General features: G+C 48.1%; 1 protein-coding gene across 1 annotated transcript in view; it reads left to right on the forward strand.

Moving 5' to 3' along the window:
* Window positions 1-12,093, forward strand: part of Dip2a (DIP2 disco-interacting protein 2 homolog A (Drosophila)) — a 118,169-nt gene that overhangs the window by 93,716 nt on the left and 12,360 nt on the right. The window contains exons 21-31 of the mRNA XM_013032906.1: window positions 1,017-1,131; window positions 3,570-3,771; window positions 4,839-4,948; window positions 5,057-5,137; window positions 6,473-6,596; window positions 7,936-8,057; window positions 8,197-8,308; window positions 8,979-9,088; window positions 9,538-9,668; window positions 10,129-10,297; window positions 10,550-10,720. Of these exons, the coding sequence (XP_012888360.1) occupies window positions 1,017-1,131; window positions 3,570-3,771; window positions 4,839-4,948; window positions 5,057-5,137; window positions 6,473-6,596; window positions 7,936-8,057; window positions 8,197-8,308; window positions 8,979-9,088; window positions 9,538-9,668; window positions 10,129-10,297; window positions 10,550-10,720 (1,447 nt within the window). The remainder of the gene's footprint in view (window positions 1-1,016; window positions 1,132-3,569; window positions 3,772-4,838; window positions 4,949-5,056; window positions 5,138-6,472; window positions 6,597-7,935; window positions 8,058-8,196; window positions 8,309-8,978; window positions 9,089-9,537; window positions 9,669-10,128; window positions 10,298-10,549; window positions 10,721-12,093) is intronic.

Here is a 12,093-nt window from a genome sequence, read left to right on the forward strand (position 1 = left end):
AAGGCTAGCGCTCTACCACTTTGAGGCACAGTTCTGCTTCTGGCCTTTTGCTTTGTTTTTAGCTCTTTTTATATTTTTAGTTTTTATTATTATTATAAAGGTGATGTACAGAGGGATTGCAGTTACAAAAGTCAGGTAAAGAGTACATTTCTTTTTCCCCTTGCATCGCCACCCGCAAGTTGCATAGTTCACTTTCAACATAGTATACAGTGAGTACCACTGCTGCATGTGTTCCACCTTTGTCCCTTCATTTCTGTGTCCCTGCCCCTGCCCTCCCAAACACTTCTGGTTTTTTGTTAGTTAATTGAAGCCTGGGCTGGCTTCAAACTGAAATCCTCTGATCTCAGCCTCCTGAGCAGCTAGGATTACAGGCGTGAGCCATGGGTGTCCAGCTCAGAGATATCAATTTTTGATCTGGTGCTGACCATGTGAGTGCAGCTGGCTAAGAAGAAATGACAAGGCAGAAGTGTTCGAAGATTAAGCCACTTGTCTGGTAGTCTCAAGATAAGAGTACCTGACTCTGATTTAACACTAGCTGTATCAAAGGCTGAGATAATGGATCAGGATTCTACCCTAGCCTGGGTAGAAAAGTCCACAAGATTCCGTCTCAGCAGAAGTTGAGCATAGTGGCATGTCCCTGTCATCCCAGCTACTGTGGGAAATAGGAATATCAAATAGTGACAAATAGGAATACCAAGGTACATGAGCAAGAAGCAAGATTGTATCTCAAAAACCAGTGGGAAAGGGGGCTAAAGGTGTGACCCAGTGGTAGAACACCTGCCTAGCAGCCTAAGGCCTTGAATTTGAGCCCCAGGATTGAAAACAAAAAGCCATGCATAGTACTGAACCTCTCTTATTTTGTGAATGAAAACTTATTTCAGCTCTATTCAAGGAGACTAGAATCTGAGTCACTTTATGAACTTGAAGCAAGCAGCCCCTTGACTTGACTGAACTTGAGGCACTGGTGTAGCCTACATTTTCTGAGGAAGAGTTTCTGTGTTCTGCCGCTCCCCTAGGATTGCTGTGTTTTCTGTGACTGTGCTGCGTGATGACCGGGTTGTCTTGGTGGCTGAGCAGCGGCCAGAGGCCTCTGAGGAGGACAGCTTCCAGTGGATGAGCCGAGTGCTCCAGGTGGGTGCTCCCAGCCAGGCATACCTCACAGCCTCTGGAGGGTACTGAGTAGCGACAGGGCTGTGCCATAGAGCCTTTCCTTCACCGTGTGATTCCCCAACTCTTAATAGGTTTTACGGAGCATTTCAGATATGTTAGGTATAAAGAGAATAGTGTCTTAGCTCCTGGTTCCTATGATCCTGCTTCATGTTGCATCTGTACCACCAGAAACACCATCAACATACCTTAAAAATTAGCAGTAAATTTTGTGTGTGTATGGATATAGGGGTTTTAACTCAGGACCTCATACTCACTTGGCTGGCTTGCTTGGCTGGTGTTCTACCATTTATCCCATTCTTCCTGCCTTGCTTTTTGCTGATTCTTTTGGAGATGGAGTTTGATGGACTTTTCTGCCCTGCTGGCCTTGAACTGCAGTCCTCTGGATCTCAGTCCCCCAAAGGAGCACTAAGTATGAGCCATCTGTGTTGGCCCAGTAATACAATTAAACATCTAATCAGTGTTTAAACTTCTCAGTCATCTAATGGTTATCTAGTTTCTTAGACTCAGAATCGAAACAAGATCACAAATTACAGCTGATAAGACCAAATCTTTAAGGCATTTTTAGAATAGGTTCATCATTTTCCTTGCACTTCACTTCAGGAGAAAACAAGTTTTCTGGTAGCATTCTCTGGCCTGACTTGTTATGACTTCACAGTTGTGTGTCACTGAATGTGTCCTCTGTCCCCTGTGATTACTGTCAACTGGTGGCTGTGTCTGGAGGTGTCATTAAAGTTATGGCCATTCTCCTGGTGAAACTCCCCTCAGAAGGTGACTTGTGGAACTCTATGGTCCACCTTGGCTTGGCACTCCCATATCCTGTGCTGTGATATGTTGTCTGTGCTGTATGAGATTTTTTTTTTTTGGTGCCAGCCCTGGGGCTTGAACTCAGAGTCTGGGCACTATCTCTGAGCTCTTTTGCTCAAGGATAGTACTGTATCACTTGAGCCACAGCTCCACTTCTTGCCCTGTTTGGTGATTAATTGGTGATGAGTGTCACAAACTTTTCTGTCTAGGCTGGCTTCAAACAGTGACCCTAGATCTTAGCCTCCTGAATAGCTAGGATTATAGGTGTGAACTACCAGTGCCTAGTTAGACTTTGATTCAGTTGTCCCTCTTCATCATCAGCTGCAGCAGCTAGCTGAGTACCTGAGGCTGGTTGTACAGGAAACCTAAGTGAAAGTAACAAATCATTTAGGAACAACTCTTGATTTACTTTGGTTTGTTTCATCACGAATTAATGGATTAAAACATTTGGCTATGCTTTTGTATGTTTTAGCTATGGGTTTTATCTTTCAGAGGGCAGTGGAAACCCCTTGACATCTCCAAGGTGTCTCCAAGGTTGTAGAAGAAGCAGGAAGCTCAGAGGCACAGGACACCTGTCCTGTGCAACAAGGGGTCCAATGTCAGAGGCTACTTGGTGTTACTGGCTTGATGCACTGGATATTCTTGATGTTACTGTCTTGGTCTCTGTCCCTGGGCCCATCTGAGAGGGAAGAGTAGAAATGCTGTCTGCTGGTTTACTTGTAAGATAATGTACATTGTGAGTGTCACTGTACATTCAAGCCCATAAGCCTTTCATTTAACCTGACCCCCCCGTTGATGAGCAGAGTCAGTGAGTAAGGCCAGGGCACCCTGTCCCCACTGTTACGCTCTGCACACTGCTTCAAAGACAGAGACCCTGAGAGTGGCTCACGTGGCCTTACACTTTCCCTTGGACATTTGCTGGGGCTGACTGTGAAGGCTGTCAAAGTCCTGTTAGACAGCACCTTTGGAGCTGTGTCACCAGCCAGTTCTGATTCGATCCATTCGCCAGCTTCATTTTACTTTCAGTTATGAGGGACTGCTTTTAAAAATTTGACATTCCATCCTAAACATGGTCCCAGATTTAGATCCAAAAGCAAGACTGTTCAGACATTTTTGTTCTTGCTGGCTCACCCTTTCCCGACAGATGCACTGCAGTTACAGACTTGTGTGTGTCCCTCTATTCTTGGGTGACTCCTTATGTGAGTGCCCATTGCCTATGTACGTAGCAAGTGGTCTCCTCTTGTCTCTCTCTATGTGTGAAAGCTTGTGTATGTGTGCATGGGTCTCCCTGTTCTGAGTAACACCATCTGTATGTGCATGCACTGTGTGTGTCTCTCCTTGCCTGTGTATGCATACTCTGTGTGTGTGTGTGTGCGCGCATGTCTTTTTGTTTGTAGTTGACACAGTGTGTATACGTGCGACTCCCCTTTCTTGGTTGAGTGTCAGAAATATTCACACTTTCTACTCCCTCTCACTTATCCACACATCCCATAGATTCTCTGCTCCTGGACCTCTCTGTCCCACGTGGTGTCTGCTTCCAGCTTCTCCAGACCCTGGGCTGGTAGCATGTGCTCATCAGGGTCCTTGCCTTCTAGGCCATCGACAGCATCCATCAGGTAGGGGTGTACTGCCTGGCCTTGGTTCCTGCCAACACCTTGCCCAAGGCTCCTCTTGGAGGGATTCACATTTCTGAAACCAAACAGCGCTTTCTGGAAGGGACACTGCACCCATGTAATGTGCTGATGTGCCCTCACACCTGTGTCACCAACCTCCCCAAACCACGTCAGAAACAGCCAGGTTAGTTGTACCTAACAGTATGACTCTCTAGTCTTAAAATTGGCAGTAGTCACACCATGGTTAGAACCTCAAGTGGTACCCATTAGGGACAATTGTAATGGTAAATCTGAGGTAGTATTTAGCTGTGGGCAGTTGGGAGATGGCTCCTGGAGGGTCGAACGCACACCCATGAGCAGGCTTGGGCTATGGGAAGGAAGGGGCCCTGCTGGGACCACTGTGCAGTGAGTGTCAGCCCTGTGACCGGCCACAGGTTTGATGGCACCTTGGAAGTTTCTCAGTGGTCTGTTTCCCACCCTGATATTACCCATTTGAAAACTAGTTTTAAAAACAGCTTTAACTGTATGTATAGTGTGTCATTGCTTTGGTTACATAAATTTTTAGCACAAGCCTATTTTTCTTTTGTTAATTATTAGTCGCATCACCCTTGTTATTATTATTATTGCTATTATTAGTGTGTGTGTGTGTGTGTGTGCGCGTGTGTGTGTGTGCATGCGCGTGTGCGTATGTGCATGCGCGTGGTGGTCCTGGTGTTTGAACTCAGGGCCTGACCACTATTCCTGAGATGTTTTTGCTCAATGCTAATGCTCTACCACTTTAGCCATAGCTCTAGGTTCAGCTTTTTGGTAGTTTATTGTAGATAAGAGTCTTGCAGATTTTGCATTCAAGCTGGCTTCAAATCTCAATCCTCAGTTCTCAGCCTCCTGAATAGCTGGGATTACAGGCATCAGCCACTGGTGCCCTGCTGGACACATTATTTTATTACTAAAAAAATAAATTTCATCAATATTTAATTTTCTGATTTAGGCATACAATAAACTAAAAATATGTGAAGAATTTAGTTGAGGTCCCAAGGGTTTGGGGTTTGGTCCCAAGGGTTGAGGTCCCACATTTCTCCATATGACATTTATATTAGAAAAGAGAGCTTCTTTGTCACTCAGCATAAACGTGTGGTTGGTTTTCTGAATAATTTTATGAAAAGAGTTCAGTGTCTAATGCAAGCACATTTCAAGTCACGTGATAAATTTAGATTGGAAGTTGACATCTTCTCACTCAGAATCCATTTCTAGAAGTTGGACCAGCCTCGATGATTGTTGGGAACCTGGTTGCTGGAAAGAGAATTGCACAGGCCTCTGGAAGAGAGCTGGCCCACCTAGAGGACAGTGACCAGGCTCGGAAGGTAATGTGTGGCTTCTGGGAGAGGGGAGGGAGCGTAGCATTTGACTCCCGGGGTAGTGGGTCTGCAGCTCCACCTCCGCCCTGTGCTAAGTCATCCCTCCTCTTGCAGTCCCCGTTCCTGGTCGATGTGCTGCAGTGGCGGGCTCACACCACCCCTGACCATCCACTGTTCCTGTTGCTGAGTGCCAAGGTGCGAGCAAGGCTGTGCCTTGGCCAGTTTTGGGACACCCTCTTCAGTCGGTTACTCGAGGATCCTTACTACCCTTGTGTTCAAAGAGTAGCACAGCTCCTCATCAAGATATTTTCTCTGTCTTCTGCTTTCCTTGTGTGGCCCTGTCTTTTTGTGCAAGCCACACAATAGTCCTTCTGTTGATTTTGTATGTAGCAGGAAAATTCTCATCATCTCCATTTTTAATTAAAGATAGTATAAATATAAATAGTTTGCTGGGCACCGCTGGCTCACGCCTGTCATCCTAGCTGCTCAGGAGGTTGAGATCTGAGGATTGCAGTTCAAAACCAGTCCAGGCAGGCAAGTCCGTGAGACTCTCATCTCCAATTAACCACCAGAAAAAAAAAAATGGCAAGTGGTGCTGTGGCTCAAGTGGTAGAGCACTCAATTTGAGCTGAAGAGCTCAGGGACAGTGCCCAGGCCCAGAGATCAAGCCCCACAACTGACCAAAAAATAAATAAAAATTACACAACACACACACACACACACACACACACACACACACATACAGTTCTAGATTTGTAAGCTTAAAGGAAATGTTTGTGTGGTAAAACTTAGGTATTTAGATTTTATAGCATTATTTGAAATGTAGACTTTTTATATTTGTTTTTAGCTTTGAAATGACAAATCCTACTTATTCTCTGAGCCTGCTGCCTGTGTATTTGGAAATTTATATTGTGAATGCCTTGTAGTGTGCTTTACACTGTATACTAGGAGTGTCATATTTCTTATTTTGAAACACTCCCCAAATTGGACATTTAACTCTTCCCCTAAATCACAAGTGTTCAGAAGACCAACCACAAAGGGAGAGGCTGTAACCCTCTTCTCCCAGTATGAGCAGGAATACATGAGTCCCTGTGAGCCATAGCATGATACCAGCTGTAAGAAAATGCTGTGTACTGACTCAGGGTTGGTTTTTCTGTTTTGCTTTTTTGAGACAGAATCTTGTACTATGGTGATAATTTAAATTATCGCCATCTTCAAATAAAAAAGAAAGAGAAAGATGATATGACTAGTTAAAGAGAACTTAGATACTTATTATTACTTGTGATGTATTTGAAGTAGAAGTGATTGGTTGGAACAGCTAAAGGTGTTCTATACTGTCAGTCCCGATTCTGTCCAGTGAGTGGAGTGCCTGTCCCTCTGCTTCATGCAGTTAGCTGACACCAGCATTACCCAGGGCTGTCGACATGTGGTGCCTGATCACAAGAGCCAGGTGTGCAGAGGCTCAGTCTTCAGATCGACATTCTCTACCTCCCTGTGTCTGCACACTGACAGAATCGATTGCCTTCCCAGGGCACAGTCACCAGCACTGCCACCTGTGTCCAGCTGCACAAGAGGGCTGAAAGGGTGGCAGCTGCTCTAGTGGAGAAGGGGAGATTGGACGCAGGGGATCATGTGGCTTTGGTCTACCCCCCAGGTGAGTGTACACCTGGGGCCCTCCTATGGCATGTGCTGCGTCAGCAGGAGCCCCTGTGGCCAGCCAGGACCCCGTAGCTGCTCCTCTGAGGGACTTCTGTCTATCCCATGCTTCCTGCTCCTGGGCTGAGGTGTGCTCATCTCCCCAGGTGCTCCATTATGATGATCCAGAGCAGGATCTAGTCCTGAGGAATCTGGGGCTGCCATGGTTAGTTGGACTCCTCAGTGAGCAGAGCCAGAATATCAAATTAACAGGACTGCCTCTTAGGGACAACTGGCTCTTGGTACATGCTGTTTTTCCAGCTTCTTCTACAGAGCCTCTTTCTTCACACCCCAAACCTCCTAATTAGGGCAGAAATGACAAGACTGGAACATCCCAAGGTCATGCACTTGCTGTATCCCATATTTACATTCAGCATTACCCATGTGGGTGTGTGCAGCCACCTTTGTGGCTTTCAAGTATAAGCTGGAGTTTTGGCATGTGGTCACTTGCCCCCTTCTTGGAATGACTGCTGCCCTCCCTTCCTCCTGCTTGGATGTAGTTCTGTCTATTCCCACCCAAACGAGTCAGACTAACTCTGGAAAATGGGTTTTAAGCATGGCATGACTTTCCTCCAAGCTTCTTGGGGAATTTAAACCCTGGGCCTGGTATGGGTGAGGGAGCAGGAAGCCTAAAGCCTACAGCACACTGTCCCCAGGGATCTCTGAGACCATGGAGGTCTGGAGGTACAGCTGGAAACCTCTGTCATAGCTTGTCTCAGCAGTTTTCCTCCATGGTCTTGTGTGAAGACCTGTGCACCCCCCCCCCCCCCCCAGTGCTCAGGGATGTGCCTAGTGCTGCCTAGGTGAGCATTTGTGACTTCTCTGTAGCCTCGGGTCTGGGAATGTGGCTCAGTAGAACAGTGCTCGCCTAGCATGCATGAGGCCATGGGTTCAATTCCTCAGTACCACATACACAGAAAAAGCTGGAAGTAGTGCTGTGGCTCAAGTGGTAGAGTGCTAGCCTTGGTCTAAAGAAGCTCAGGGACAGTGCCCAGGCCCTGAGTTCCAGCCTTAGTACTGGTTAAAACAAACAAACCCAAAACTGTATGCAGCCTCAGTCTTCTTGCTTACACCCTAGTCCCTCTGCCACTTGGCCATCGAGGGAGTAGAAGATACCCTCCTCTCTGCCACACTGTCTGCACAGGCCAGGTTTCATAAATACAGGTCAGTTTAGAATCAGTCATGGCTGTCTCACAAGGAATCTCACAAGGAAATCTTGGCTTGATTCTCCCTTGTCTCTGTGGACTTGGATACCCATGCTGTAATCCCTGGGCTCACTACCTGTTCTCTCTTTCCAGGGGTAGACCTCATTGCTGCATTCTACGGCTGCCTATATTGTGGCTGCGTGCCTGTCACTGTGAGGCCTCCACACCCCCAGAACCTAGGTACCACTCTGCCAACAGTGAAGATGATCGTGGAGGTGCGCTTACTCGGTAGCTTCTCTTGGGTGGGAATCCATAGACCCCTCCTTGTGTATCACCACTGCTGTAAGGTGGCACGCAGGTGAAGGGCAAAGCTCACGGCTCACCTAGACCCTCCCTCACTTCTGTGTGGCACAGGTCAGCAAGTCTGTTTGCATCCTCAGCACCCAGGCCATCACAAGGCTGCTCAAGTCCAAGGAAGCAGCCACCGCTGTGGATATCAGGACCTGGCCAACCATCCTAGACACGGGTAAGTGTCTCCAACAGCTGGACTCACCAGGACAAACTCCTTCTCTTCCTCTGCTGTAGGACTTGTTTTCCTTCCTTCCTTCCTTCCTTCCTTCCTTCCTTCCTTCCTTCCTTCCTTCTTTCCTTCCTCCCTCCCTCCTTCCCTCCCTCCCTCCTTCCTTCTTCCTTTTCTTTTTCTTTCTCTCTCTGGTCTTCTTTCCCTCTTTCTCTTCCTTCCTTCCTTCCTTTCTTTCTTTTTTCTTTTTCTCTCTCTTTTCTCTTTCTTTCTCTCCTTTTCTCTCTTTCTTTTTCTCTCCCTCCCTCCCTTCCTTCTTTCTCCCTTCCTCCCTCCCTCCCTCCCTCCTTTCTTTCTTTCTTTCTTTCTTTTCTTTCTCTTTCTCTCTCTCTCTTTCTTTCTTTCTTCCTTCCTTTCTTTCCCACTTCTCCCCACTTCCCCAGTCTCCCAGTCTCCACAGACTCAGAGAGTCGTGAAGAACCTGCACAGGCCACACTCCCTGGAGGGAGAAGCCTTCCCACGTGCACACACAGGAGAGCTCCTGCCACAGCACAACTTCCCAACCAAAAACAAGCCTCCCCCCTGCCCCCCCGCTCTTGCCTGTGGAGGCTGAAGCCTTTACCTGTGCAGAGTATGGGCAGGAACAGAAATGTGATTCATGTCTTCTGTTTAACAGATGACATACCAAAAAAGAAAGTACCTAGCATTTTCAGACCGCCCTCCCCAGACGTGCTTGCCTACCTGGACTTCAGTGTGTCGACTACTGGGATCTTGGCAGGGGTGAAGGTAGGCCTTGCTGAGCCCTTGTTTGCTCTAGCCTCGACAACTAAGGGAATGGACAGAGTGATGCTGATGTAGCTTTCAGCAGATCCTTGTGATGCAGAGCACAGAGCAACAGTATTGTTTTTTAAAATTTGTGTTAAAATCGATGTTTTATGGTAATGTCTGGCTGTTCTAATGTATGACTAGCCCCTAGGAAAAGACAGCTTTGATGAGTCTTATTTTCCTAGGCACTAAGAGGGTAATTAAAGAACTGCTGTGCTGGAATCTTGCTCAGAGATCCTAGTGTACTGCTTTCAGAGTATTACTCAGGTTCTGTGGGGATGAAGAAGCTGTGCTGCTGTAGTGTAGAGCCCCCTCCCCGCCCCCCCGCCTCCTGCCATGTTGACTCAGAGCAGATTCTGTGCTGACCCTCTTCTTGCACCGCTGAGCAGGTCTTTCTTCCACTTCCTCAGATGTCTCACGCAGCCACAAGTGCCTTGTGCCGCTCCATAAAGCTGCAGTGTGAACTGTACCCCTCAAGACAGATTGCCATCTGCCTGGACCCCTACTGTGGCCTGGGCTTCGCACTGTGGTGTCTTTGCAGGTGAGAGCAGAGCCCACCACACACAGGCCTGTGTCCTACAGCAATTGAACATCCAGGAAGCTGAAGAGACACGCAAGTGGGTTTATTTGAGGATGAGGTAGATAGGAGTGTGGGCCTACGGTGGAATAAAAGAATAAAAATAGTTTTCATTAGCTCCAGATGCTGTCCATTATTAGTTATTGAGAAGGATCTCTTTAATTTATCGAGAGCTGTGAAGGAGGGCCTTCTTTGGAAGAAGGAGCCCTTAGCATGGAGTATCTATGGGTGCTTCTGAAGTGTTTTCTGTGTAAAGCCAGGTTCCTTGTATGTAACTTCCAGACTAAACACCACAGTACGGCTCCTGGACGTTGAGCAAGCCTGTGCCGTCCTGGCTGGAGAAGCAGTGTCCTTGAGGAAGGAAAGAGTGTGTCCCACACCCAGTGGCTGGTTCTTTCCTAACTTCTCCCCCACCTCCCAACAGTGTCTACTCAGGACACCAGTCGGTGCTGGTGCCCCCACTGGAGTTGGAGAGCAATGTGTCCCTGTGGCTGTCAGCCGTCAGCCAGTACAAGGCCCGCGTCACCTTCTGCTCCTATTCAGTGATGGAGATGTGCACCAAGGGCCTGGGCACACAGACTGGTGCCCTCCGGGTAAGTACCTGCACCGTGGGGCTCCTTCAGCTGCACATTCAGTGGAGAGGAAAATGTGGGAAGGGCTTAGTGGGTAGGTGGGACACCAAGTATAAATTCTTAGATCAAGACAGGCTGAGGGAACAAACAGGGTTATATTTCTTTGCCTTGTACGCTCAGACCTAGGGCAAACACCACATGTTTTAGGGACCTTCCGGAAGGTCCCGGAGCCCCGGACTGCTTGTTGTAGACCAGCTCCCTTTTCCTTCGTAGATGAAGGGGGTGAACCTGTCGTGTGTGCGCACCTGCATGGTGGTGGCTGAGGAGCGGCCCAGAATTGCGCTGACACAGTCCTTTTCCAAGCTCTTCAAGGACCTGGGCCTGCCGGCTCGTGCTGTGAGCACCACCTTCGGGTGCAGGGTCAATGTGGCCATCTGTCTCCAGGTAAGGTGGCCATGCCCAGGATCACCAGGACCTGTGGCAGGTGCAGTCAGAGACACAGGTTCCCAGGCTGGCATTAGTAGGCATTCTGCCTACCTGGATCTTGAACAAATGAAAAGGCATAGCTCAGAGGCAGTGACATCTCTTCTCCAGAGCAGAATGGGGTCCTTTTCTGGGCCCCTGAAGTACCTGTTGAGCACATGCCTGTCTTCAGAGCGGTCATTTGGCAGGGAAGGCCTCCATGTAGAGGCTGCGTGTGTCAGAGCATTCTCGGCCTGCTCTCCACTTGGAGCCTCAGGCCTTGAGAGTGAGAACTTGACTGGGTCTCGTCTTGGTGTTTCCTTCCTGTGCTGATTGGTGGCTCTGAGTTAAGACCTAAACCTGCTCCTTTGCTCCATGCTAGATATATGGGAAGGCATCTAACCTGTGTGTGTTGCAATCTGGGTGCCAAGCATGATGCCAGAGCTCCTCATGGAATGCCTGTGTTTGCTCTTCAAGATACTGTGATGTGTTTTGCTTTCTCTCACGTGTTTCTCATGTGGCCTGTGGCCTTCTGTTTGTTTCCTGTGCTGTCTCCTCCCTGTCTCCCTCTGCTGGCCGCCTTGGCCTCTGTCAGCCCAACAGGCTGGGAAAGCTGGCTGAGCAGGTATGATCTTGACCTCACCCTCCACCTTGTTGGTGCCTCTGTTCTATCCCCCTGCCTCCCCATGAGTTCATGTGACCTTTATGTGGATTCAAGACTAGTACCTATTTCCTTTGCTAGCTTATTTGACACCATAGATACCGCTTGACATATTACAAAAGCTCCTTTGTAACCATATTTTAAAGTAAAACTAGCTGAGTACCAGTGGATCATAGCTATATTCCTAGCTCCTCAGGAGACTGAGATCTGAGGATTATGGTTCAAAGCCTGCCCAAGCAGCAGGTTCTTATCTCCAGTTAACCCACTAAAGAGCCAGAAGTAGAATTGTTGCTCAAGTGGTAGAGCACTAGCCTCGAGGCAGTGGGGGCGGGTGGGGGGAGCGGGAGAGAAGCATTAGAGACAGTGCCCAGGTCCTGAGTTCAAGCTCCAGGACCAATAACAAGTAAAACTTTGCCTATACATTCTCAGTTCAGAGGATTAATTATTCCAGGGTAGATGTAGGTGGGATGTCTGAGATCTTCAGGAGGTGATACTGATGAAGACAATCACTTAGTCAATATTCCTTATCAGCAAAATGACTCGTGTTGTCCTTTAATCAGGACCAATGTCAAATGCAAGACCTGGAAGTCAAGATGAGAGTCCTCATGAGTGGACCCTCCCCTGTGCTGTCCCTGGTCAGTGCCAGTGGAAATGTCCCCATGAGTGGACCCTCCCCTGTGCTGTCCCTGGTCAG

The sequence above is a fragment of the Dipodomys ordii genome, unplaced genomic scaffold, assembly GCF_000151885.1.
Source record: "Dipodomys ordii isolate 6190 unplaced genomic scaffold, Dord_2.0 Scaffold159, whole genome shotgun sequence".
Lineage (NCBI taxonomy): Eukaryota > Metazoa > Chordata > Mammalia > Rodentia > Heteromyidae > Dipodomys > Dipodomys ordii.